The following is a 23,134-nucleotide window of genomic DNA, read 5'->3' as shown; positions in this document are numbered from 1 at the left end:
AGCTCTCTCAGCCTGTCCTCGTAGGAGAGGTGCTCCAGCCCTCGGACCATTTTCGTGGCCCTCCTCTGGACCCGCTCCAACAGGTCCATATCTTTCCTGTGCTGAGGGCCCCAGAGCTGGACGCAGCACTGCAGGGGGGGTCTGACCAGAGCAGAGCAGAGGGGCAGAATCACCTCCCTCGACCTGCTGGCCACGCTGCTTTGGATGCAGCCCAGAATACGGTTGGCTTCTGGGCTGCGAGCGCAGATTATCAGCTCGTGTCCAGCTTTTCGTCCATCAGGACCCCCAAATCCTTTTCAGCAGGGCTGCTCTCGATCACATCATCCCCCAGCCTGTATTGAAACCGAGGATATTTGTGACACACTGTGTGCTTTCAAAATGGGCGCTCTTTGCAGACCCAGTAGATGTTCAGTATGGTAGATCTGTGCTTTGGTGGGTGGTGAGCCAGTCAATGTTAACATCAAAATGATCAACAGCAGTCTCCATGCTAGCATCCTATTCCATAGACAAAGTGTTCAGACCCTCTGCAAACTCAGTGTCACAGAGGTACACTAAAACTAACTCAAACGAGGGACAAGCTCAACCAACTTTATTCCACAAAACAGCCAAAACCACACAACAGAAACCAATGAGAAAGAGGGGTAAACCGAAACCAATCAACACTCCGGTAGCATTTAACATATAACAGGTTAGAGGTGTTAGTCGGGGTATTGTTACTACACGGCAAGAATTCCACACAAGAATGATGATCCGAAGTGCGTGCACACACTCACAAAGGGGGAAACACTCTCTCTCTCATGGGTACCCAGAATATAATTTCTCACCTGGGGGCGGGGGGGGGGGGGGGGGGGAGGGCTCACTCAAGGACATATCCAGGAGAAATCACTCACCACAGGAGGTGAGGGCACTCAATCCGGGGAATTTTCCTCAGGCAGCGTCCCAACCCGAGGGGAGAGGTCCCGAACACAGGCCCGCTGCTCTGAGAAGACCACACTCAAAGGGAGTCTCCAGCGGTGCCCCATTTACACCCTGGGTTGGATCTGAGCTGTGGTCATAATTGGTCATGATCTAGAAGCTTCTCCGAGCCAAGGTGCCTCACTGGCTGTGGACCCCATCTGGTGACCAGGGGGTCCTGCCCCTCTTGCTCCGTGTGCCGTGGTGTGTACGTGCCAGGGGCACTGCAGAGCACAAAAGGCGCGAAAAGCCGGTGATCGCCATGCCAAAAGCCCCAATCTTTAGCAGAGGAGGGAGGGAGGGTGAAGCCTACCTGTCACACTCAGGCAGCTCTCACTCCAGAAATTCGCACCAATTGTGTTTTGAAGGCTTTCTTCAAAAGCACAAAATCCAGAGACTCCTCTTAAAAAACAGACAAAATGGATGATGAAGAAGAGCATAGAAAGCGACCTATGCTGGTTTCCCAGATAAATCCTTCTATCTGCCCTCCTAGGTCAGCTCCCTTCACCTTGTAGCCTTGTATCAACCCCCTTAGACAATGTTGTGTGTTCTTTAAACTCCACGTGGGCCTTTGCAGCTCATCATGTCAACAGAGATATTTGGGGGTTGTTTTTTTTTTTTTTTTAAATAAAGCTTGTGTGGGTGACAGCAAAATGGAGTGGGAAGAGCCAAGTGTTGGAGGCCCAGTTCTGTTCGTTGCTCTGCACCGCACGCGGGAAGGGTTACTGCGTGGGCAGCACTACCCGCGAGGAAAAAGGGAGCAGAGCTCCGCTGTGGTGTGAACACGAAGGAGGAGGAGGTGGGAGGGAGATGGTGTGTGTGGATGGGAACACAGGGAAAGTAGAGTGTGTCCTCAGCTGTGGAAGATGAGCCATGGCAGATGGCCCAGTAAGTACTGTATCCATATCCTTGGGTTAAGGGCAAGCAGGGTCTATAGGGCACTTTACTTAGCGGGGAGTCTTTGTTAGGCAAAACTGCCTGTCTGAATAGCATTCAGGTTACAATTAGCGCCCGGGGAGCACAGTCAGGCCAAGGTTGCATTTGACCGTATGCCGTATAGAGACGTAATGCGAGATGTCTTGGGAGACGCGGAGTTTAGCTGCGTTAAAAAACAGACCAAGCCTGGCCATTTATATGGATGAGAACACCGCAATTATAATGCCTGAGCTTGGCTAGTGGAATTGCACATGGCATTGCTTTTGTAGGCCACATGCATTGCACGCGGCCCTGTGCGTACTACTTCTTCTCACCTCTTATTTCAGAAACGCTTTTTGAAGGGATGTTTCTCAGACCAGCCCCACATGTTTTATACAGGCTGTCCCCAGTTCCCTGGTTTTCATTCTTCCTTTAAGCCATTTTCTTCCTTCCTGCTTTCTCTTTTGTATGACAAAGGTACCGTGAACATGTGCTGATACTGAGCAAAATAAGGAGCGCTGGAGTTCAGGGTGGTTGATGAGAAGAGCAGGAAAGAGAGAAACTCCTTGCCTCTCCTAGCTGTTGGTAGTTGCAATGATACTATGCCACTGTGCCACTGTCATCTGTCATAGCTCTAGCCGTGAAAGAACAGCAAGGGACAGTGGGAAAGAGGCTATGGGCTGGCATCCTGCTTCGGGCACTGAAGACAGGGGATGCTCCGTTCAGGTGGGAGCAGCAGAAGGGTTTGGGAGCATTGGCAAGTCTGGAGTCTTCCATGACATTCAAAACTCCAGCTTCCTCTAGTCCCACCATTGTGAACGCAGAGGCAATCTGTTACGACTTGTCTGTCCTGCAGCCAAGACCCGCTGTGGCAGCTACCCTCTTCCGCTGGCAGCTGGCGGGGAAGGCAACTGGAAGAAGGGAGGAGAGAGCAGAAAGGAGAGGAGGTGCACCCTCCGTTTGTCGGCGGGGCGGGCGAGCAAGGGGCAGCAGCAACCTGGCTCTCCTGACCCAGCAAGGTGCACTCAAGGACGTCCACGTCTCCCATGCAAAAATTCCTCCAAAAGCTCCATCTGGGGCCTTTACAAAATGGCAGCAAGCCATTTTTGTATAGCACGAGAGCAGAAAGAGCACGCATGCCTCGCACCAGCGGTAACGATCCAGTCACTCGTTCTCTTCCCTCCCCGAACAAGAAGCTTCATTTTGGGAGGAATGCGGCGTTAACCCCCCGCTTTGTCCTCCCCGCCCTGCCTCGCCGCTGAAGATTTAGGAGCGAACGCGTTTGTACACAATGGCCTGGCTAGGAGCAGGGAGAGGAGGGCCGGGAGCAGCTGTGGAGGACGCGGTGCCAAGGCCCAGCCCCACGCAGGGACGGGGCTTTTCAATAGCCAGGCCGGGCGCCCGCATGGCAGCCAGCTGCCGCGGGGGCCGGAGGGCCGCGCCCCCCGCCTGGGACAGCCGAGGGCCTGTGCTGGCGGCTGGCGAGGCGGGAGGCCTCGCACCGCTGCCAGGCGGCGGGGCGAGCGGCCACCGGGGCGCCGCTGTGGCGAGCCCCCCCCCCCCCCCCCGCCTTCGGGAAAGCGGGGCCGGGAGCGGGCGGCGGCGATGAGCCGTGACGGGAACGCGCGGCGGCCGCCACCCCAACGGCTGCCGTGAGGGGCGAGGGGAGGGGCCACGCGGGGAGGGGGGCGCGCGTGGGGCGGGAGGGATGTGACGCGCGGGCGCGCGAGGCATTGTGGGAGCTCGCCGCCAGCCCGTCGAGCCGTTCCCGTTGGCCCCGCGGGCGGAGCGGAGGCAGCGGTAGCGGCAGCGGGAGCGGGGCCGCCGCCGGCCGACGGGAGACATATTGCCGCCGGAGGCCGCGCCGTAAGTCACTGCCGCGGGGCGCCCGCCTAAGAACGGCCCTCCCGCTGTGAGGGGTCGGTGAGGGGGCTCTGCCGCGGCGGGGTGGCCCCCGGCCCGGGGTGCCAGGGGCCCCGAACCAGCCGGGGTGGGCTGTGAGGGAAGTGGGGTCCTGCCCCCCGCCCCCCTCTCCTTCCCTCACCCACACCCCACACACACCACCCCCCCCCCGCCGCCTTTCTCTGAGGAAAACCGGCGGCCCGGGCCGCGCCGGGCGGTCTGTCGGTTCTGCCTCTTCTTGTTGTGCCTCGGGTGAAGCCGGGAGATCCACCCCGCTCCCAGCGAAATGGTGGCAGCGGGGTTTTATTTCTATTGAATCCGCATCTGGGTTATGGTGCGGAGGCTGGAAGGAGGCCGGTGGGCACCCCGATTTCGGGAAGGGCTGGGGGTGTCGAGCCGCGGTCCCTCACGTCTCTCTGCCTTTATACGCACGCACCGACTCCTTTTTCGTCTTTCCCACCTCGGGTCATCGGGCAGGAGAAGATAATCTAGAAAGACTGCAAAAAGCGCAAGTGAAAAGCAGCAGGACGTGTTTTCAGTGTGTTTTGCTTTTGGGATGAAGAAGCCGTGGCATAAAAGTTACCTGCCACATGTGAATGACTGAATTAAAAAAAGCCAAGTGACGTTTTTAAAACCATGAGCAAAGGCTTCCAAGAGTGGTAAAAATAAATGTTCAGCTAGAAACGGGGCCCCTTATTCTTTCAGAACTGTCACTTCTTGTAGAGCCTGCAATATGTCTGCCTGCAGGATTTGAGCAACCTATACGGACTCTCTCTGGGTGTGGGTGTTTCTCATAGGGGACTGCAAGTACTGCAAGACGCAGGTGAATGCAGGTTCCTAGGACTCGGCACAAGGTATCTCACAGGAGCGCCTGGATTTAGACCAAAGACTGACATATTTGTGTCTGTAGGAGACAGTAAGGGGAACAAAACTTGTTTCTGTAACTTATCTTCCTATAATCCTTTTGTTTCCTCTGTAATCTTTAAAAGTAAGTTGCAGAGGCCCATGAATTTTCATTTGAAGCCGGCAGTTGGAATCGGCTCGTATGCAAGTAGGGTAGTGTAAAACTGAGGTTGCTTCATTTATGTTGATGGAAGGAGACTGGTTGTTGAAATAGATTTGGATGAGGCTTGTTATTTATCTCTTGACCATACAAATGAACGACCATTTTTTCCCCAGGACTGTGTGTGGCTGTCACTTAGCAACAGGTCTGTAGGGAACTTTGCAGATCCACTGCCTCCCCCATTCCTAAGAGCAGAAGAAATAAATGAGCTAAGGAGCAAGGGAGCAATTAATAAAAACAGAACCCGGGTTCTTAGGCACAGCCCAGAGTTAAAAGATTTAGGTGGGAACAAGACAATTACAGTTGCTTTGAAAAATATATTTTAATGGAATTGTGTATGAGAGATTTTGTATCAAGTGGTCCCTAGAAAACTCCCCACTGTGTTGTGTCATTTGAGGGGTTTTTTTAGTGTTCTGAAAGAAAGCAATTACAATGTTGTTAACTTAGTAATGGTTGCAGGTTATTTTGCTCTGTTATGTATCTTAACCTTTCACACTGAAATCTTCTGGGCCTTCTGGGTTCCTAAAGAGTTACTTTGTTTTGTTGTGTGTAATGTTTCTGATTGCCAGTAAAGCCAAATGTTGACAGTGTAGATTGAGCTGTAACTGATCTAAAAACTAGTAGTAAGATTGGAATGACAGTAATATAGGAAGAGTGCTTAAGCACTGCGTATTTTATAGATCAGCATGAGCAAAAAGAAAAATCTACCACTGCAAACGTAGTCTTAAAATAAATGGGCATGTTTAAATTTGTCCTTAGGAGTTTCCTGGTTCTGCAGGTAAAATTCCAATACATAGCAATGAGCTTTGATAAAAGATATTCTCTTGATAAGACAGGTGATGTAGTCACATTCCTGAAGAATGGTCAAAATCTTGTGCTCTCAAAGAGATTCAGAAGCATTTTTGTACAACTCTTGTCAGCCAGGGTCAAGGCCTGTTGTCTGTTCTGCATAGAAGGTAGTCCTGCCCCTGCAAGGTTATAAAGTAGGGATAAAAGAGCAGTAATCTAGAACTGATGCCACAAGAGGAAAAAAGAGTCTCCAGAGTGAGCCTCCCTTGGGAGAGGGAATATTGACCCAGAGGGCAGTGCAGTGAGCATTAGGTTCTGTCAGCTCAGTGCTTCCTAGAGGTAAAATCGGAAAACAAACGTTCAGTATTTGTGGAAAGAGTGGAGTGCTTGCTCACTTGTCAGGGAGAGAGGCTATAGACACATGAAGAGGTTGTAGTTCCTTACCCAGACCCCTCCTAAAGAGAGGATGGGCAGGATTCAGCTTGTGGTCCTTGCTCCAAAAGGAGTGATGCTAGAATCATGCCATTCACAGCCTTCCAGTGGGTCGAGTTCTTGCACTCCCTTCCCTCAGCAGTATAGTCTATCTTAAATTTCGTTCTACATCTGGATTTTGCCTTGGAAGCATCCATGTGAATTCTTTATTGCATTTTTGCTTTCTTCCAAAAATGTCAAGGGGCAAAGAAGTTTTCAAAATGTTCTTTAAAACATTTTTTTCTGAACATTGAATTCGTAAATGGTCCAGTGATTTAAGGTCCTGTATCAAATTTTATGCGTCCTACCTAGTATACAAAAAGCTGTAATGCACAAATGGGCTTCATTTCATGCTAGTACTCCCAGCAGTGGTCAGTGAAGGCAATTGTATTTACATTTTCCTGACTATTGGTGGCAGGATGCCCAGGTAAAACTGTTGTTGTGCTCCCAGAACTGTTCATAGTGGAGGTTTGCACATTAAGGGGGGGATATTTAAACATTTTGGGGTTTCAGACCCATTGTGGGAGGGAGGGACTTTTGCCAGTTGAATACAATTGTGCAACAGTATTCTGTTTTGCACACAGATTTTGTCAAAATGTTGTTCCTCTTTTCCCATCCTTTACGTTATCACTATGGGAATTTTAGTCTTATTAATCTTCAATAGGAAATACATCTATTGGGTATTCCTAGATGAGGAATGTTCTCTCAGTTTTCCAAGGGAAAATATATGTGTGTATGGTGCTACCTTTTCAGATGGGAAATTAATGTAGTGCTGGAAAGGCTGTTTCACAACTGGTTTCACTCCTCTGTTTCAGACCACAAAGAGTTACGGCTTTGATAAAGCATTTAAGCTAAAATTTGAAATCACATTGGATCAAACGATAACCGAGTGATTAGCTCTTCTTTTATTACTGTCATACCTAGAAACCATAGTCACAGACTGAGACACTGTTGTGCTAGGCAAGCATTATTAGAGACCATTTTATACTGACTCTGTAAGCAGTGCATCTTATAAATATGCCAGACTAGCTTCTGATTAGCCAAGAACAGAGCAAGTTAGTTGTCAAAGCAAATTCAAATGCACCTTTTCAAAAAGAGTTCAGCGAGCGGTTATTATTATAGTACATAAATAGATTTAAGAGAGAATGGCAGCACTTACATTGTTAATCTTTTGAAGCAATGGAAAGAAAATAGCATTGCAGTTAATCTTGTGATACAAAAATGAACTGTCCAGCTTAGTCTTTGTACTGGAAAGAAGAGAAAAATAATTACTAAGTCTTAGTATTTATCCTATTGTAGTAATGGTCTCCTGGATTCCACTACACTTATTGATGTGATCATGTAGATCTAAATTTAGTCATCTCTTTGCTGAGTGCAGTTAATGCACCAATGTGAGCCCATGATCAGAGCAGTCCCTGCCTGAAAGCAGTAGCATTCATAGTAATTTCTTAAGTCATTAAGAACCAGTACCTGAAAACTATTAATAGCAGGTGGGGTTTATTACTGCTGTTTGATGAAAGTGTCAAATTGACTGGGCTAATGAAGTACTGGTATTTGGAAATTAGGTATCACTTTACTGGGATGTGCAGGCTGTACTTTCAGAATTATGTGATGTTAAACCTTTCAGACAAACAGATGCCTATGCGTGCTTTAGGAAGATGGTATTTGAAAGTGTGCTTTAGTGGAGTATCTATCTTCACACAAAAAAATATGGCCAACCAGAGTTGCTACAGCCAATTTCAAACAGAAAAATGTTAATTATGCCGATTTCATTGCTACACCTTAATATTATTTTGTTTGTTAGAAAACATATTTCTGGCTCGCAAAGATGTGACAGCAGAGGAGCCTTGTAGCTTGAATATTTGCTGTGAGCCAAATTAATATACCATCAAATTCTCATTTCTGTGAATTTTGAGATGTTAGAAAGTGCTATGAATCTTGCTACAATCTTTAAGGGGTTTTCAAAAGGCTATGAATGAGGTGCTAAATTCTGCAACTGGGGCAATCTGTGTCCAAGCACAGCAGAGCCACTGAAGAATATAGCATTAAATTTGACTCGAAGTCAGAGGTGTACTTGGATAAGCTGACTCCTCAGTGATATCCCCTGATTATCACAGTGATAATTTTGCAAACATTGAAATGAAATCATTTTATTGTCAAATCTTTGAAGACTTGGCAACGTATTTGGTAAAGTTTCCCAGTAATTCCATTGCAAAGGCAGGAGAGGGGAAAGAAGGGAAAGGACTGGTCCATTGACTGTCATTGACTGTGATTTTTATTTATTCTGCTCAAATCTTGTCTAAACTATGGCACATGTGATAAGGTTCCCTTTGGTTTCCTCCCTCATCTGCTGGCTAGCAGTGACTCAGCAAACAGCTCTGGTTCATTAATGTTGGCAGCATTCCAGAGTTTCTGGTGTTACAGAGATAAACCATTTGAGAACATGTAAGGCACACAGTTTTCTTTGGGTTTTGATCTATTGCTGTGCTCTTTACATTTAACCTCAATACATTTTTTTTGTGGCTGTTGCAAGTGAAATCACTCCTCTTTCCCTTCTCTTTTGCTATGGAGAACTAGAAGTAGAGAAGAGACTTTGAGAGCTCGTTGGGCCATCCTTCAGCTCAAAGGCAGGACAAACAGGTTCTGCAAAGTAATGATCCTGAATCCGTAATTAAGCCCGAAAAAGGTCTTCCATGCCAGGCTCTCTTTTTCCCCTTCCAAATCACATGGTTGGCAAAATTAAAAGCGGTACTTGAAACTTAATTGGAATTTCCCTCCCTCCAGCCCCAACATCTAAAGATACAGTGATTCACTACATGTTGTAGGAATGGGATCCTTGAGACAGGAAGCTCTGAAACTCATCTTCATCGCATTTTACCTCTAATGCTAAAAGTTCTAGAAGTTCTTGTTTTTTTCAATATGCAAGCCCCCCCACCTTTCTGGTTCAGGCAAAGTTTTTCCTCACAAATAAACTTACAGCTAGAAAGCTCTTTAATGTACAGTATGAGAGGATCAGGCTAATTGTCAAGATAGGTCCAGGGTTATCCTAAATATTAATGAGAGAAATGTGACTGGGAGTATAAAATAAAGGGGGAAATTAACCTCTAGAATTTGCAGAAGTGGTGAAAAGCTTATTATGAAAGAAAAAATACACCATTTTATATATGGGTAGCTGTTAGTTAGCTGCAGATGGCAGGAGGCTTGAAGGTATTAAGTAGAAATAGTATGTTAAAGGGAAGAACATCTTCTGAACACCAGATGAAAGAGGCTGGAAACTGCGATATAAGGGAGGTTGATTTAGCATGACTGATGACAATTGACAGTGTGCTGACAACACACTTAGCATCGCTTTGGATAGATGATATGTATCCAGAGACAGTGATATACAGTACACATTTGTTTCAACACATGAAGGAACCACTTCCCTTACTTCTCTATGAATAGTCATTTTCTTGGAACTAAAAATGAAAGGGCAGTGGTCTTTTATCTTTTTCTGTTACCAGCTACAGCATGGCCATCCATGTGTGTCTGCCATTGGATTTTTAGGTTGGGTGAGCTGTATTTACTCCAGCTCCTTCAAAGGCTCTTTGGCAGTAATTCGGTATTGCTCCATGCTTTACTCATACTTTGATCCAAATGTTACAGCAGCTGATGGCTAGATGACACTCTCCAAAAGAAAAAAACCCACCATCAGGAAGTAAGGATTTCCATATTCTCTTCCAGCTATTCTGACTATCCCATAAAGTCATAAGCCAAATGGTTAATGGAAGTTTACTGCTTAAGGCTTGCAGGTTTTCCCTAGAAAAATTATGTTTTTCATCATTGACCTACCAGTTACAAACCAAAGGAATTACGGGGGAAGCTAGAAGCACAGGTATTTCTCATGCCTGCTTTCCCTGGTGTTTAATTCAATGAACTTCTTAATATTTGTGAGATTAAACGTCTGTAGTATTGATGAAAATGGATTATGAACTATGAAAATAATTTCTGGCAGAAAGTCCTTAGCCAACTCAAAGCCACACCCAGCCTTCCTGCTAACAAAGACAGAGCTAACTAGATGAGAAAATGCAATTAAATGGAAGGTTTTACAAGTCAGTTGTGAGCTCCAGTTAGGCAGTTTCTCAAGGCAAGAAAATTGGCTTTTGTCCTTTTCTTCGCAGAATAATAGTTGTTACAGAGCTGAGTTCATAGCAGAGGAAAGGTGAAGGAGCCCTTTTGATGGCTTCCCCCTTCCAAAGTTTCCTGTCTGTTTTTTGATATAAGTTTCATAAATGTAGTGTGACTTTCACACTAGTAGTGTGAAAGCTACTGAGATGGCATTATTTTGTTTACCTTTAACAAGCAGTGAGTCCATTGCATTTATTTTGCTTAATGTGCTATGCAAGTATAGACTCCTTGGTGAATGGAGTGTGGAAGTGGAAAGGAAAAGAAGTGTTTGATACTCATGTTTCTTTAGTTATCCTGAGTGGTCTTCATTTGACAGTTATGTAGTCTGAATCTCAGTGACTCGTTGAGATTTAAGACTGCAGGACATGTCAGCACAGAACAGAAGTTGCAAAACTTAGAGGTGGGGTTGGTGAACCTGTTTTGCCTAATTCTGAGCTCGCTCAGTTGCTGTGCATTCAGATGTATGGCAAATACAGTTAGGTTCATAAGGACAAGGAGAGAATTCAGAATAAGCGAGAGGAAAAACAAAAAGGGAAGCAGAGAAATAGTGTGATGGGAAAGCAGGCTTAAAGACATTTAATTGTGGAGTATATATACACACCAGCGAATTTGCATTTGTATTCGGTAGGATTTGTGCAGCACGGAAGGACTAGGATGCACAGAGGTATGTGTAACACTGATGCGTACTGCTGGCTTCCCTGGAGTTCAGATGTGCAGGAGGGAGGGAGGGGGAAATGGGGACTGTCTCCTTTCCTCTGAGTTCATTTCAAAACCTAGTGCATTGCCTAAACCTTCAAAGATACCTTGAGAGCCTGTAAACCCTCCACCTCTTTGGATTTGTCAGCTTCTATTTACAGCCTGAGCAGAAGTCGGAGAGAAAAAAAATGTTTGACAGCTGTATCACCAGTAGGTTTCTTCACTGAGATAAACTGAGATACAGTTGTCAGATATCTGCTGGATGTTCAGACCGCTGTTATGTTAAGGAAAGGTGGCAGATTGAAGTTCATCAGATTCCTAGAGGGCATGTTGAAGCAGTGCTGTCTTCGATGTGGAGATAGCTGGTTTCCCGTAGGTTCAAATCTCAAGGGGTTCATTTCAGATCTTTCTAAAAATAGAATGTGTAGCGTACAGGAGATGTGTTTTGCCATGCATAGGCCTTTGTTCTGTAAATTCATGCATGCTTGAAAATCTAGTTTTTTATGGAGGGTGAATACACTTTATGAAAGCTTTACTGGATACAATTTTTTCTAGTTGGAAACATAGTTATTCATGAGCATAACAGCCCTACCACAGCTGTCCAAATGCCCAGCCAAGAGTTTTTCCCAGAGAGCAGAGGGTTGTGTCAGTCTCCTTGCAGAAAGCATCCTCTGCTTTAATGCAGAAGCTCTGTTTTACATTAGGTAGTTGTCACTGTTTGCTCCATTAATGGTGCTGGGTATAATCTGTTAGGAATTTCAGAAAAGTAATTCCAAAGCAAATTTATAGGAAATAATTTCTCTTTATATTTACTGTATAAAATTATGCCAAGATTACAATGGCAAGTAAACATTCTATGGAAAATTATTTTAGATTCTTTTTACTCTAAGAAGGCAACTTGTGTGTATGTTTTAGGCACCATAATGCATTGCCTACCCCAAAATACTGATTTGACTTGAAATTCAGTATATGGTATTATAGCATCAGCGCTTATTGATAACCTTTTATCTTCTTTTTTTTTTTTTTCCTTCTTAATATATAGAGTGCTGTTCCGGACCCAATACAGACAAAATGTCCAGCAGGGGTGGAAAGAAGAAGTCAACCAAGACTTCCCGCTCCGCAAAGGCTGGGGTCATATTCCCTGTTGGAAGAATGCTACGTTACATTAAGAAAGGCCACCCGAAGTACAGAATTGGTGTTGGTGCTCCAGTGTACATGGCTGCTGTACTGGAATATCTGACCGGTAGGTTTTGCTGAACAATGTGAAATAGCAGCAGTGAAAGTAATAATACAAACTGAATTTGCACAGAAAAAAAAAAAACGAAAAAGATCCTCTGATGTATAGATGACTAAAAAAGTGATAGCTGAAGTAAACGCTATGCTGATCACACATCTAAGCCAAAATCAAGGTGCCCCCAGCCCTGCCTCACAGCTTTGATGGCTTTTGTGCATTCCAGCACTGGATTTGCTTTGACCTGTTGTAAACACTCTTCTCCCACATAGGCTGTTGGAAGGATTCCTACCAACATCAATGCGTATGGACTGGGCCTTTGGTATTGCAGTCCTGCCTGCTCCGATTTTGTGCCTGATGGCTTTGTTTGAGTTCTAATTGTCTGTCAAGCGTATACATTCCTTTTAAATAGAGAGCTTCTCAGTGTTTACACAGGGCTGAGATTACTTACAAGCATTGTTTAAACATTTTTGTTCAATTGCAGATTATTTTTGAGACTACATATGCTGTTTGCAATTTGTTTGGTTGAGTCTGTGTATAAATGCACGCTCTGTTCATCTGCCCCAGATCAACGTAGCTGATTTGCTTACATTTGTATTCCTTTCTCTAACACATCAGTTCTCTCATCACATCAGAATTAGAACACCTTAAATAATTATCTCATCCTCACAGTACCTTCTTGGAGGATGAAAGTATTATTTTTCCTTCATTTAGAAAGAAGTTTCAAAGGAAGAAAATGCTTTGCCCAAAGACATACACAACTAGACAGGCAAGTAAAGATCTTTAAACACAGCAGTTCTCCTCTCAAACAAGACTTAAAACGTTGCAAGTTTACCCCACAAACAACATTACAAAAGTAGTCTTCTAATGGAAAATTAACCCTAACTGTAATAGCATCAATAGATGAGCTTTTTGCAGTATTGGTTTGCTTAAAATAAAATACATTTTAAAAAATGGATAAGAAAAAAAACACCAATTCAGTCATTCGCATGGCCAGATTTGACTTACAAGCATATACCTGTAGGCTAGGGATCTAGCAAAAAGCACAAGTGCTAGATGGATTAGAGTTTGGAGACAGATTCTATTAGCATGACTAAGGAAAAGCTTGAATTGGATCTCATTTCTCATAGTAGTGTTTCTTTTTACAGTGCATCTGCTTATGTCAGTGTTCTGGTTGCAGCAGATACAAGCATTTCAAGGGACAGTAGTCTTTAAGCTATAAGGCTGCACTGAGTTTCTGAGGAAGAGATGCACTTTGTTCTTTCTTTGGCTTAAGCACAAAGTAGCGAAGCGTGTGGTTTAACTTTGCTGGGAGTATTTAAAACTGAAGTGACCTGACTCTTAAGACAATTTTAGATACACCTTATAATGGATATTGACATTGAAGAACAGAAATAGGCTGATTTTTTTTCTGTAAAGTTTCTTCCTCCCTTAAAGATGAAGATTGGTAACATTAAGAATAATTAATAGAGTGCTTGTTTTCTGTGAGATATTCATATTACATTATTGAATTTTCTCAGCCATTGAATATCCTTTTTTTTTTTTCTTCACTTGTTCATGTTCATAGTTTTCTTTATTTGGGCCTTTACTTTAAAAGAATGCTTTTAAACTTCATAGATGGCCTTAAAAAATTAACATTTCCTTCAGTTAGGTTCCTGCTTACAGCAATAACAACTCAAATAAAATGCTTCTTAGGGTGAAGGGTGCTTTGAATGCTGCCCTTTTAAAGAAACAGAACAATACAGGTGAGCTTAAGGCACTGCTAATGAGCAGCACATGTTATTGGTTAACTGTTTGATTTAGTGTTTACTGAGGCAGTGATGGTTTAGGCAGCTAAGAATAGGCAAGGGGAAGTGAAGGTGTTAACTGCTGTGCATCCTGGGAAACAGTCTGAGGAGATTAACAACAAAAATAGCCAAAAAAAAGTTGCACACATCACTTCTTTAGGAAAAAGAAAAAAGGGAGGAAGGAGAGCTAAGGGGAAAAGTACCTTCTTCTCCCTTTAAATATTTTTAAGCTGTTGCTTCTCCCCCCTCCCCGCCCAGAAGTCTAGTATCCTGTATCTCAGGGTTTTCTTTCACTCTTGTACATAGATGCATCTCAAAAGCACAGATACTTTTTTCTTTCCTTACTGAGATAGTAATAGTTTTATGTTTTATGACTGTTTTCAGTCGGGGGGGGGGGGGGGGGGGGATGTCCCCTTCACTTTCTGTAAGTTTTTTGCACTTTATATAGTGTAATTTTTTAGCCTTTAATGTTCAGTATGTTTTCTGAACTTCAGGTCATTCATCTTTTTCAGTATAATTCAGAAACATTCCCTTGAAATGGGATGCTTGGAGATTTTTGGTTTGTGTTCTTTTTACCTCTTGGCAGTTATTGCTTCACAAAACCAGAGAAACCCTGACTTCTCTCCAGGAGAGTTTTTAAAGATGCTCATGTCAGCACATGATCTGAGACTAAATCAAAGCATTTCAACTGTTTCAAAATAAAAGCAGGAACGTGACATAATAGGAAGGAGACCATGTGAAGTGGCATGCTAATAAATTGGCTAAATCAAAAACGCAATCCTGTGCATCCAGGAAGGAGAGGAAAAACGTAAAATATCAAAAGCAGTTGTAGGAAAGAAGAACTTCAGAAACGACTAGGAGGGGAAATGGCAGAGACGTGACCTAATAGAAAGGAACCTACTAAGGTCTGAAAACTAGTTCATGTGTATGCAGAATATGGCACTGACTTTAATCCTTTAGAAGATGAGGTGCTTAATTTTGTTGGCCTTTGCTAAAGTTTAACTCTGATGTAAATCTGAAATTAGCCCATAATGTGCTCAGATCTGGGATTTTGGTTTGGTTCAATTTGAGATTTGAAATTCCGTAATGCTTCCAGCTGTTCAGACTTGGAGTTCTCTTCTGGATCCATCTGTAGTTATGACTTTATCCACCCTGTACTTTGAAGGTAACGTACTGTTAACCATGTATGTACAGCTACTCCTCAGAAAATAAAAATACACATTCTATAATTTCTTGTAGTGTACGGGCCCATTTGTAATTTAAGCCCTTCCTCAGTCTGTGCCTGACAAAGTGCTTTTTCAAACTACATTTATGTTGTTCTCGTACATTTGTATTAACATGTTTATACATGGTACAGCTCCGCTAGCAGGAACATGCACTGTTTTAGCACACAGGAATTAGTCTGGCTGCTTCAGTTGCTGTGAACTAAAAACTGCGTGTCTTTGCTGTGCTGCTTTTCAGTCTCTTGGCTTCTGAGAACTTCTTCTACAGGGGCTGGCTGGAGTACATCTTCCCTGTGTTGTCTGTTACAGTAACTTTAAAAATAATCATAATAGAACTACTATATTATTAGATGTACAATATTTCTTCTGGTCTTCAGCTAATAAAGTGTTTTTCCTTATCTTACATTTCAATATACTTGACGTATAAACAGGTTGCACAGCGAGTATTCTCCTTCTTTTAGTTATTCCCTAAAGGTTCTTGTTACCTGCAAGTAATATTACAAAATAATTCTCTCATCAGCACACCCAGTGTATGCAGTTTGGTTTCTTAAGCTTACCACCTGCTTATTCTTTCCTCCTTTTCATCTAAGGAAATAATGTGTAATGTCCACTGTAAATAGGATGCAAGCGTGTGTTCGTGGGTGAACGTGCAGAAAGTACCTTTGAGTTTTACTGATATTGAAGCAAGTGGACATACTTCCTTTCTTTACACTGGAGGAATAGTGTGGATGCTGAAAAACTATAATGCGTGGTTCTTACTTCTTTTCCTTCTTTGCAGTAGCAGTTCATGCAGTGCTGCCTATCTTGCAGGGAATAGTCAGAATATTTGATTAATTTCTGCTATGCTGTAGAACAAATTTTAAGCATTATCAACCACTTTAAGCTGGCAAGAAGTTCAGTGTTAGTAATTCCTTTTGTCATCTTTCCTTATTGTGGCACTTGTTTTACAATGGTTCATTGCCTATTTATCTTCCCTAATATGTACTTCAGAAAACTGCAATCCAATCCTATTTTCTCTGCAAAGTAGTTCATCAGTATCAGTTTAGGTCAAAAAAAAAATTCTAGGTCAGTCAAGAGGACAGCCACAGACTTCATTTGGGGCATTGCAGCCACTCAGATGAAGTTGTATGGTTTGTATTTGTCAGAACTGGTCCAGCCACACATGTGATCAGATATGTTCCCTTCAGTTGTATAGCTTGCACAAGTTACAATATAGTCCAAACTTTATTACTAACTGAAAAAGATACTCCTTTGCCCTTAAAAAATAGAAATCTCTTGAGCATATTTAAAGGCAGCAAGAACCAGGCCTGTAAGTGATTTCTGCTCCCCCTGCCCCCCATCGTCTTCTCTACACTGTAAATAATTTTCAATTGCCAAAATGTCATAGCAAATGAGGAGAAGGAGAAGTTTATAAAACAGCAGGAGAACAGGAATACAGAAGAAATGAGACTTTGATTTATATTTGTTCTGTACATACTGAAGTAAGGTAGGAGAAAATGTTAAATGTCTGTTTTCTCCATTAGATTTTTTTCTCAACTGGATTTTTATTGCCCATTGTGTACTGTTGATCATGTATTTTGTTAAAATGTAAAAGAAGCACCTTTTGAATCCCACGGTTAGAATTGCATCTGAGGCATTCTGGTGCTTACCGGAGTTTTTGTTTTCAGGCTTTGTGATGTCACCAGAATCCTTTAATGAAGGTTCATGTGCTGGAGCTCAGTTCGTTGCATTTTCATCTTGATTAATTTTCGATGTGGAAAACTTTCTTAAGCCAGCTGCTGATTGGCTGCAAAACGAAAGTCCTTCCTGAATGCAGTAAGTTTAACTGCTCACTTCAGATGCTCACTTTCCAATGTGCAAGCTGATCAACTTGAACTGGTGTTCACCTCTTGTGTTCTGCTTGCTGCTGAAAATTTTTACAGGGTCACAGAGGAAAACAATGATTTGCCCTGTTTGTCAAAGCAGATGTACTGCTGAACTTCTGCTTGGAAGCAGAGGGGAGCTCAGAGGTCCGCAGTAAAAAAGCATTAGGTTAAAAGCAGATTCAAGTTCCAGGCATTTTGAGACTACCATAAATAACAGTCCTTAGGGAGTAATGAAATTTAAGAAGAGAATTAATTGACAGTATCTTTTTGATACCGTTGAAACGTGCATTCACTACCAAGATATTTCTTCTATTTAAACAGGCAGCCTTAGAAACGCCAATCCGTATTACAGTGTTGTGCCACAAACTGTGTCCCAAAACAGGTCTGAAATAAATTAGGGGCTTGTAGGACCTGTGCCTTACTTGAGCAAGCATGAAACTACCTCTTCAGATACAGTGTGTTTTTAATATGGATTAATACTGGACCTAAAATACAGCAGGGTTGTTTATGGCAATAGCCTCACAAGCAGAGACCTTTCAAAAATATCGGCGTAGCAAAGCTCCTTTGTAACATTCCTCTTTTACGTAAGACTTGCGTCGTGCTCTTAAGAGAAGTGAGATTGTCACAATTTAAAATTGCTGTACTTGTAAGAAGTGCCTCTTTAGATATAAAGCTTTGCATTGTTACCAACTGAGTGAACAACTTTCATTCTGAACTTGATTGCATGAATCGGTCTGCTTCAAATGTATATAAATGAAGAGTTTTCTTTCACTGATAAGCCCTTCCTTGGCTCCAACCCTGTAAACAAGTGTGTGCCTATCTTATCTCGTAGTCCCATAAACTTCAGTGGATCTCCGAGTTACAAAAGCTAAGTCGATACGAAATTACTTACCTGATTAGGGTCCTAATATATTGTCCAAGCTGCACAGATTAGGTTTGATGAAAAACAATAAAAGCCAAAGCACTTTCTCATAATAAAAGCCCTAACTGATATGTCAATGTAGACACTTACTTCAGAGGGGTAAATATGCCTCAGAATTTGCATTGTGACCTGTGTCATATTGTGGTAATACACAAAATGCTGGCCTGGGTTGGTTTGTTTTTTACATCATGGTCACTGAATTATTTTCTCCCTTCAAAACATTAAATTTTAGTTATATTTTAATATCCTTAGATCTAGAATTAAGTACTTTTTATTCTAGTAACAGTCATTACATGTATTTATTTGGCTAAGTTGCAACAAATCAATGACTTCTATAAATTCCTGTTCAGTTTAATATTGGTATCACCCCCTTTGTTTTGAAGAATGGAGTTTAAGTGAAGTGTAAAACAAAAATATGGCTGATTTTGCTGCACATTTTTTTCTACCCTTATCTTTGTCTTAACTTGTATCTCTTGTTGAGAAGAACAAAAGAATCTGTAAAACTTAAGTCTTTTCTTCTTTGGCCCTTTATTCTTGGGACTGACAGTTGTAGCACAAATAGCTAGAAAGCAGGAAGACGTCCTACCTCTATAGAGTAGCGTGCAGTATTTAGCAAGCAGTTTCTTTCCTCAGATTTTCTCAAACTTCAGGATTTCTTACATCAAATATTGTAAGTATGATTTTTTTTTTTCCCCCTTTTCTTTTTTCTATAAGGATTATTTAAGAATGCCTGAGTTCAGATCCTGCTATGTGTTTGGTCTTCAATCTTTTTTCCACAGTCCATTTATCCCTGAATTTCTTTTAGGGATGAAATTCCATGTGGATTCTTAGGTGCAGTCAGATGAAATGCTCCATCCTCAATATAAACTTCATTGGGGAAAAATAAATTTGGGGGTATACAGTGAAATACAATATTTTAAATACAAACAGGAGGTACTTTTCCTCCAAATTGCAAAAATGTCTGTGATATAGTGAGGCTTGTTATCCCAAGATGTTATGGATACCAAAAATGGATACCAAACCATTCTGAATGGTTTCAGAAAACAATTAGACACATCCATAGACATAAAATCCATTGGGGGACTAAACACAAAGATGGCATTTCTAAGTTGGGAAACCACTAAGCTGCACATGGCTGGAATTGGAGGGAATGTTCTGGAAAAATAGCATTTTAAGTTTGCCTGTTCCTTTAATCCTCCTGAGCATCTGCTCTTGGGCATTGGCTGGGGACAGGCTATCAGGCTAGATGTATTTTTTTGCTCCAATGAAGTTATATCTAGTCCATACATTCACCTACCACAGAACACCCAAAGTAATAGAATTTTGTACATGCTTTGTTCTCCAGACATAGCATGTTCAACACCTTTTTTTTTTTTTTTTTTTTGAAAAGTAGGTGTAAAGCTTCTGTAAAGTAGTGGGGAAAAATATTTGCAAATACTTTTCTTCTAAATAATAGCAGTTGTATTTGTCTACAGGTACTTGTATTTATTATGGCTTCCTTTGCTAACTTGATACAAAAAGACTTAATGTGGGGGAAAGGCTTTGAGACAACAGCAATTTAATGAGTCATAATATTGTCAGTAATAAACATTGAATCCCACTTCCCTCACTGTCAGAGGCAGTATCTAATAAAACCATTATCACCATCTGCCAGATCATGTTGACATGAGTACACTACAAAAATGAGAGCACATCATTATGGATTGCATCAGCTTTGGTCATTGTTTAGTAAAGCCTTTGACGCTGACTTGCATGTCTTATTCCTCTTTCTAGGGGCATGGGTACTACGCGCACCCTTGATAGACGTACCCATTTCCTCTTTCAAGCCCAGGGTTTGGAGTCACTTCAGTAAAATCCAAAATTACAATATGAAATTCTCTCCTCTTTTTCTTTTGTTAATAACATTATTAATGGTCACTAAGTTTCAGTAGATGATTGGCACCTGCCGCTTGACTTTTTTAATGTTTGGAAATGCAAGTTCCTAACATGTGCCTGCAAAGGTCAAAGACTAAGCTAGGACCAACTCTTAAGACATGAGTAGTCTCCCATACTCTGTAACAGCCAGACCAAAGCATACATGCTGCACTTGATCAAGTAACGTCTGGCAGCAGTTATATTAATCATGTCTGAGTGCATTTCTAAAACATATGTAAACTGTTAGGAGCAACAGCAAAGTGTTAAGTGCTAGGTAGAGGAAGCTCCACTGAAAAAGAAAAAAAGATTAATTTGAGTTAGATCGGGATTCTTTAAGTCAGTGGAGAAGAAATAGGCTATCGCTTTTTAATTTAGTAGTCGGGCTGTGACTGTTGTAATAAATAACATTTGAGTTGAAATTCACTTTCAGGTTTCCCAGAAAAGTGAACTTACCTACCTTTTACAGATCAATAGTTAACCAAAAGATTTAAAAAATTAGGAAGTTAAATAACATGGGATCTCTTACAAAAAAAATAATGGATGGTATTAAAGTGTAGAAAAGAGCTGAAAAGAAGTGTGAGTCAGATCAGAAGGCTCTAAGTGGAAGTGGCTTTTGTGGCCTGAACTTGAGTTTTATGTAAACAACAGTCTGTCATCTGCCTCACAGAAATGCAAAACTTACAATAACTTGGCAAAGTTAACAGTTTCTCCTTTAAGGGGCCTAGTTTTGATACAGCTCAGACACTAAAGACTGAAGGGTTTGGGTTTTTTATCGCATCCTAAGAGAACGATTGCCCTCTTGAGAGTTGAGGTTTCATCAAGGCTTGTTCAAAGCAGTAAAATTTCTTGAATTGATTTTCACTGCATCAAATTTCCATGACTTTGAACCAAGGTTGAGAACTGTTTTATTGGAATGCATAAGAGGGAAAGTGTTGTTAAATGATTCTACCTTCGCTCTTGCAACTGCAGATTCCAGGGGGATTGGGTGGAATACACAGAGAGAAGAATGCAGGAAACTCTTAACGGTCCTGGTTGATTGGGGTTGATTGGGTTAAAACCTTCCGGAATCATGTAAAATGATTCTGAAGTCAATAAAATGCTGATGGAAGGATGATTAATTTAAAGTACAATAAACAGACTCCTTGTCATGTAGTTGGCTTCGTAGCAAATACATGTTTTCTCAGTGGAATTGTATCAACATTCATTTTTCTTTGATTTCTGGATATTGTTATCAATTTTCTTTTGAGGAGAGGCTTCAAAATTTTTTAGAAACCCCTGACTTGTTCCTGTTGGAACTTGCATGTTCAGAAATTGGCCTTGTGTCAACACATCACCTGTTAGTTGTTAAGAGTTTAATTTTCAAAGCTATGATTTCATCTCCCTGAAGAGAAGGTGGACAAAGGGATTCAATGCAACAGCACTGTTTTAGCTTGAGATGTAAACCAAAAAAAGAAAAAATACATTTTGGGGGTGAACTCAGACCAGATTGAACCAAGTATTTACATTTAGAAAGTAGTAGAGCCTGGAATGCCTGATAGCTAAAGGCCTTGTCATTTAGGCTTTAAAGGAGTTTTATTCAGTAATGACCAGTGATATTTTGTTTGAAAATTAGGATAAATGACCAAGAGCATTCTCCAGGAGTGGGAGAAGAATGCACTTGCTTTTATTTCCATCTAGGTCTGCAGTTGCTACTGTGCCTGCTTTGTTTTGGTGTAATAGTAATTTGTTTCATTTTAACCTTGTGTTGAGTTCTTGTTCCAAAATTTGCAAGTGTTGTGAAATACCAAAGCAACAGTATTCAAGGCAGAGCAGTATCACTGTGAAACAGGGAAATGCAAATAATGAAATTGGGAACTTAGTAGGATGTCCAAGAGATCAGAGTCTCTGCAAGTAAAGGATGAGGAACTCGCCCTGAAAACTTGCTTCAGGATGAGGTTTCTGTGGAGACTTCTAACACTTTTTGGTTGTGTTTGAGTAGGAAATGCCTTGAGAACAGCTTTTCCTGTGGTCTTATCTCAGGCTTAAGTACAAAGATATACAACCTGTTTTCTTTTCTCCTTTAAAAATATTTAACTGAACTTTTAAAAACCTCATCAGAAGAAAAGCAGTTTTGGTTCAAGTGCTGAGAACAGGCTTAGACCAGTTTTCACTACCCATATTCATGTGCCTAGTTTTAAATATTACAAAGGAATTTTTCAACTGATAGAAATGAGAACTACCTTTAAGTTAAATTTTAAGTGAAAATTTCTTAACTTTTAGGACATTCTCTTCCCACGTCAACCTTCTACTTTAAAGATGACTGAAAAGAAGAAAAATATTAATCATAACTGTGTCTTTTAAGTGAAATTGATATGTTCATGTTATAGTCAGATTTCTAAGGCATCCACCCCTTTTCTTGCTACATAACAGCTGTCCATACATGAATATACCACATGCTGGCATGGCATTCCTACTTAATTTTTTTCTTTCCTAATTATATACTTCTCACAGCTTTTTCACTGGATTGTTTTATATCTGCAGTTAAAGCAGTACATGTTGTTTTGCTTTTTTTGTTTGAAATTACTCAAAAGCACAGAAAAAGTCATTTGTGCAAATACAAAGAGTATCTCTTCATTTTAACCTAAGATTTCAATATGTAGTAACTGAAGAATTATACCTTCAAAAGCTTATAATATTGAATAACTTGTATATTTTCCTCATTTAAAAAAAACAGAGATTTGGTGTTTGGTAATTCTGTAAACTGTGTCTCATAGTTGCCTTTTGCCTGAGGGGTGGTGGTGTAATTATTCTCTAGGGAGGAAATGCCTTGAGTAAATATATGAAAGGAATGGAATAGACATTATGCAACTTACATCCTTTTTGTGAGGCCTGATTTTTGTAAAATGTTCTTGTTTTGGTCTTCTGGCTGGATAAATACAAGCTGAGTGAATCCTGATGTCATGGAAGCTCTTACCACTTTCTTTTGCCTCAACACTTACCGGCAAAGCTTTCTCTCTTGACCCTGTTCAGTTGCAGGAGTTGATTTTTTGAATGTCTATTTTTTCCCACTGTTGGAAGATTACCTTTAATGAAACAGAACTCTTCAATGACTCAAACCTTTGAAACTGGTAGAATGGCACTTCCAAACATGGGTCTGACTGAAAAATTCAGATCCAATCTCAATTTTGAATACCTTTTCCCACTGACTACTCTTTCCAGCTCCACACCTAAATCCAGAGCGATTATTCTGGAAATT

General features: G+C 41.6%; 1 protein-coding gene across 12 annotated transcripts in view; it reads left to right on the top strand.

The window, feature by feature from the left end:
• Positions 1–3,605: 3,605 nt before the first annotated feature.
• The window catches only part of MACROH2A1 (macroH2A.1 histone), a 47,666-nt gene continuing 28,137 nt past the window's right edge, over positions 3,606–23,134 (top strand). For all 12 annotated transcript variants that reach the window (XR_012776793.1, XR_012776794.1, XM_075509351.1 and 9 more), the window contains exons 1-2: positions 3,606–3,735; positions 12,000–12,200. Coding sequence is in view for 10 of the 12 variants with exons in the window: in XM_075509351.1 (XP_075365466.1) it covers positions 12,029–12,200 (172 nt within the window). In the remaining 2 variants the exon portion in view is untranslated. The remainder of the gene's footprint in view (positions 3,736–11,999; positions 12,201–23,134) is intronic.

Source organism: Mycteria americana, chromosome 8 (assembly GCF_035582795.1).
Source record: "Mycteria americana isolate JAX WOST 10 ecotype Jacksonville Zoo and Gardens chromosome 8, USCA_MyAme_1.0, whole genome shotgun sequence".
Classification (NCBI taxonomy): domain Eukaryota; kingdom Metazoa; phylum Chordata; class Aves; order Ciconiiformes; family Ciconiidae; genus Mycteria; species Mycteria americana.
This window is presented reverse-complemented; position numbering and strand designations above follow the sequence as displayed.